The 4,406-nt window shown below is 43.6% G+C and overlaps 1 protein-coding gene across 1 annotated transcript; it reads right to left on the bottom strand.

Moving 5' to 3' along the window:
• Positions 1-2,106: 2,106 nt before the first annotated feature.
• Positions 2,107-2,847, bottom strand: LOC138883934 (uncharacterized). Its single transcript, XM_070164656.1, has one exon. It carries the CDS (start codon positions 2,845-2,847, stop codon positions 2,107-2,109), a length of 741 nt encoding a protein of 246 aa, XP_070020757.1.
• Positions 2,848-4,406: the final 1,559 nt, after the last annotated feature.

The raw sequence follows: 4,406 nt of genomic DNA, 5'->3' as shown, positions 1-4,406 counted from the left end.
GTCATTGGGTTATGCTAGAAAGGGTCCTCGGGTTATGCCGGGAAGGTCCACGGGTTATGCCGCATAAGTCATCGGGTTATGTCGGAAAAGGTCCTCCGGTTATGCCGGTGAGGTCCACGGGTTATGCCGGAAAAGTCATCGGGTTATCCTGGAAAAAGGTCCACGGGTTATGCCGGGGAGGTCCACGGGTTATGCCGAGAAAGTCATCGGGTTATGCCGGAAAAAGGTCCTCGGGTTATGCCGGGGATCAACTAGGGAGTGGAACCCTATACTGGAAAAGACAACCAGGTTATGCTGGCAGCGACTAGGGAATGGGATCCTATGTTGGGGAAACGTAGCTAGAGATTGGGGACCCTAGGCTACCATGATTTTTTTTACTTCACTTTTCATTTTATTTGGGAGAATGAATGAAGAGTTTAAAAGGACTTCCCTTTTCAGGTCAACTTTTGGTGCAGAACCGTTTTGGTTTCTGCGTGCCTTGCTTTTATTGCACCTGTTTTTTGCAGGATTGCTTTGGACTGCACCTGTTTTCCTGTTTTTCAAATAAAGAACAATTGTTAGTTTGAAATGGTGATTGGTTTTGTGGTCTTGAACATTTCAATCACCTGATCTCGGCCAAGTTTCTTTGATGAAGATTTTAACTGCGACTGCTTGTTCCCTGAGAACCGATTTCATTTTAGGCCCTGGAGAACCTCTGGTTTTTCCAGACTTTGCCATGACGGTTGGTCGGTGGAACTCAACCTTTTCGGCCTTATTCTACCTTTATAGGACCTTCCCTTCTGACTTGTTGTTTTTCTACTTGTTTTTTTTAAACTTCAAAACATTTGGGAACTTTTGGCTCCTCAAACTTTGGTGCAACGGCTAGTCGCATGGGACTTAACCTTTTCCAACCTTGTTTCGCCTTCATGGGCCTTTTATTTCTGGCTTCTTTCTTCCAACTTCAATTATAGATCATTTAGGGTACCTTGGATTTTCAAACTTTTACCGAGACGGTTAGCCACGTGTGACTTAACCTTTTTCAACTTTATTTTGCCTTTGTAGGCACTTCAATTTGATTTTCTCCTTCCAATAGTTTTCAATTTCAAACATCAGCCGTCATGGCCAGTCGAAGTCGACTTGATGCCCCTGACGAGGTTGGGTGCCTTTTGATCATGATCTTGTATCAAACGAAAGCCTTGTAAATCAGTCTTGCTATCTCTTCTTTCTCTTAGTTTTGGAATAGAGTTAGAACGAAAGGGATTCAAAGAAAACAAACAAGGGAATGAAGAATGAGTTTAAACAAGATGTGTCCCTTTCGGGGAAAGGAAAGAAGGACTTATCTGGAATACATGCGGACTTCAATGAACATGACATGCCTTTTGGACAGGATGCCTGATCTGTGTAAACCGTTCGACTCTCAGAAATTCATCACAACTTTTGCCTCAAAATCAAGAAACCTTGCAAGACTGGCTACCGAGACTCCCGTCTGATGGGGAACTTTCAGGCTTGGCGACCATTTTGGCTTTTCTTCTATTTCGGCAATGGCTGCAATAGCCTTTAGTGCCGGATCAAATTCCTCATCTTCACAGATCATTCCGACTTTTGGCCCAGTGTTGTGAACATGCAACAGATTGTTCATCACATCAAGAGCTTCTTCATCCCGAAAAACGATTCTTTCAGCGTCAATCAAGTCTTCAACTTCCCTTTTAAGGGTCCAACAGTCCTCTGTATTGTGTCCTACTGCTCCAGAGTGGTATTCACATCTAGCATCAGCTCGGTGCGAGGGGGACTCAAGGTTCGGCTGGTTCGGGGCCACTAGCTGCAATAGACCTAGCCTGATTAGGTTTTGGAACAAGCTTGAATACGATTCACCACTAGGGGTGAACTGATTCTTTCTGAAAGGCTCTCTTGGTCAAGGATTGTATTGGGGAACATTTAGTTGGGGATTATATGGAGCTTGGTAAGGATGCGCATTTCTGGGAGGTGGAGCTCGGTTTTGTGTATAATATTGTGACTGCGGGTAAGGTTGCGCGTTCATCACCACATAGGGAGGCGGTGCCATGGCATAAGCATCATTTTGAAGGGGATAATAGTGTGGTGGGACCATAGGAGGCACATATGATTGGCTTATTGACCTGCAGGCCCCCTCGAGCTAGAATCCATCATGGCTCCCTCTTCATTTCCATTATTGTTCATCAAACCCTCCAAACCATTCTGAGCAGCCTGTGATGTGGCCTTAAAAGCAGCATGACTCAAGATTCGCCCTGTTTTTAAACCGTTTTCAACCATTTCTCCAATTTTGATAGCCTCAGCGAATGGCTTACCCATAACAGACATCATGTTCTGGAAGTAGTCTACCTTTTGGGCCTGTAGAAAGACCGTGACCATTTCAATTTTATCCATTGGAGGATTTACCCTGACACCTTGCTCATGCCATTTGACAGCATATTCGCAGAAGCTTTCCGCCATTTTCTTTTTCAAATTGGACAGAGAGTTTCGGTCGGGAGCATTGTCCACATTATATTGGAATTGGTGGACAAAATCTCGAGCCATATCGTCCCACACATGCCAATGGGTAATTTCTTGATCCGTATACCACTCAGAAGTAATTCCGGAGAGGCTTTCCCCAAAATAGGCCATTAGCAGCTCCTCTTTTCCACCAGCACTCCTCAGCTGGTTACAATATCGTTTCAGGTTAGCGACCGGGTCTTTGTGCCCGTCGTACTTTTCAAATTTTGGCATCTTGAAGCCAGCTGGCAAGTGGACATGGGAAAACATACAGAGGTCAGAGTATGAGACACTCTTTTGGACACTCAGACCTTGCATGTTTTTCAGGCTTTGTTCCAAGCTCTTCATCTTCCGAGACATTTCTTCTTTCCCGTGATTTTTAACAACCTTTTCTTGCTCCACCGAGAGATCATATTGCGGAGGTTGAGTGAAGGAGTACGGGGTCACATATGTTATTTCTGGTTGAAGCTATGGACCTTGAAAGATGAACATTGGAGGCGGTGCCCTTGAAGCCGGTGCCTGGGGCCGAACCACAGAAGGCATGCCAAGATCATTGGAGGGCATTGAGGGGTGCCCGCATGGGATGAGCGGGTTGGGCACAGGGGTGTTGGTAACCTCACCTGACATGGGGATCAACTCAGGGAACCCATGTATTGCACTTGTGGTTCCTTACCATTAGACCAGGCGACCCGCATTTTCGATATGCGAAGAGGCAATATTCCTATTCTCTTTAGTAGCTGCTGATTCTAGTTGCAGAATAGCCGATGCCGGGCTATCTTCAGGACCGATGATTGGTAGATTGCTGGCGGAGGCCATCTATGCCTTTGGATGTCACGACCCAAAATCCACTAAGGGTCGTGATGGCGCCGGACACCGCTGTCAGGCAAGCCAATCATAAATACTCAATTAAGTTCCAATTTTTAGCATTTGTTGAAATCATTTTCTTTATACTTTAAATAATAAATAATAAAATTTACCGAAATAACCATAAAGTCTTAAACAAACTTAATACTGAATAATCCAAAAAACCATCCCAGAACTCGATGTCACAAGTGCATGAGCTATCTCTAGGAAACAATATAATACAATAGCTGTCTGAAATACAAATTGGACAGAAAGTAAGTACAGTAATTTGAAAGAGACCCTGCTGGCTGTGGGATGGCTCGAGAAGTGCAGCTCACCTAAGTCTCCGTATCAACCATGCTGCTACGCCCGCTAGGCAACTAGAGATGCATGTGCCTGCGCAACAAAAATACACAGCAAGTGTAGTATGAGTACGAAAACAACGTGTACCCAATGAGTATCCCGTCTAATCTCGAAGAAGTAGAGACGAGCGGTCTACTTCGACACTTACTAGTGGTCCAATGATAATATATTATTGATGCGAGTAATCATGGATTTATTATAAAGCAATTATAAACTCATAAAACCAGAGAGCAGGTAAAAAACATCTCAAATAAATACGGATTTCCATTGTTTACTTTTTATTATGCTTTTCAACTATGTCTGGCCAGAGAAGGCAAATATTATCACATAACATTCTCAAGGCAAGCAATACAAGCATGCGCAAATCCTGCCGAGGTCATACGATCCGATCCAACAATATTTAAACTGTGCACTACCGATGGTCGAATGGCACGAACCATAGATGCATCTATTTAATCTGTCGAGGCGTTCGACCCGTTCCAGAATTTAAACACGCACAGACAATCAATCAAGAAGTCATCAGGAAAAAATTACCCACAGAAAACCAATTCTCCTTTAACAATTTAGAAAAAAAATAAAGTTTAATTCTTTTTAGAAATCCATTTACCAATTCGATAGGATTTAAGCAATCAACTGTCAATAAGGTTACAAATATTCCAAGTATAGCATGCTTTTGGGTCCTAGACTACATGGGCAATAGCATAATAGTAGCT

Source organism: Nicotiana sylvestris, chromosome 12 (genome assembly GCF_000393655.2).
Source record: "Nicotiana sylvestris chromosome 12, ASM39365v2, whole genome shotgun sequence".
Taxonomy (NCBI): Eukaryota; Viridiplantae; Streptophyta; class Magnoliopsida; order Solanales; family Solanaceae; genus Nicotiana; species Nicotiana sylvestris.
The sequence above is the reverse complement of the archived record's forward strand: the minus strand, read 5'-3'. Positions and strand labels throughout refer to the sequence as shown.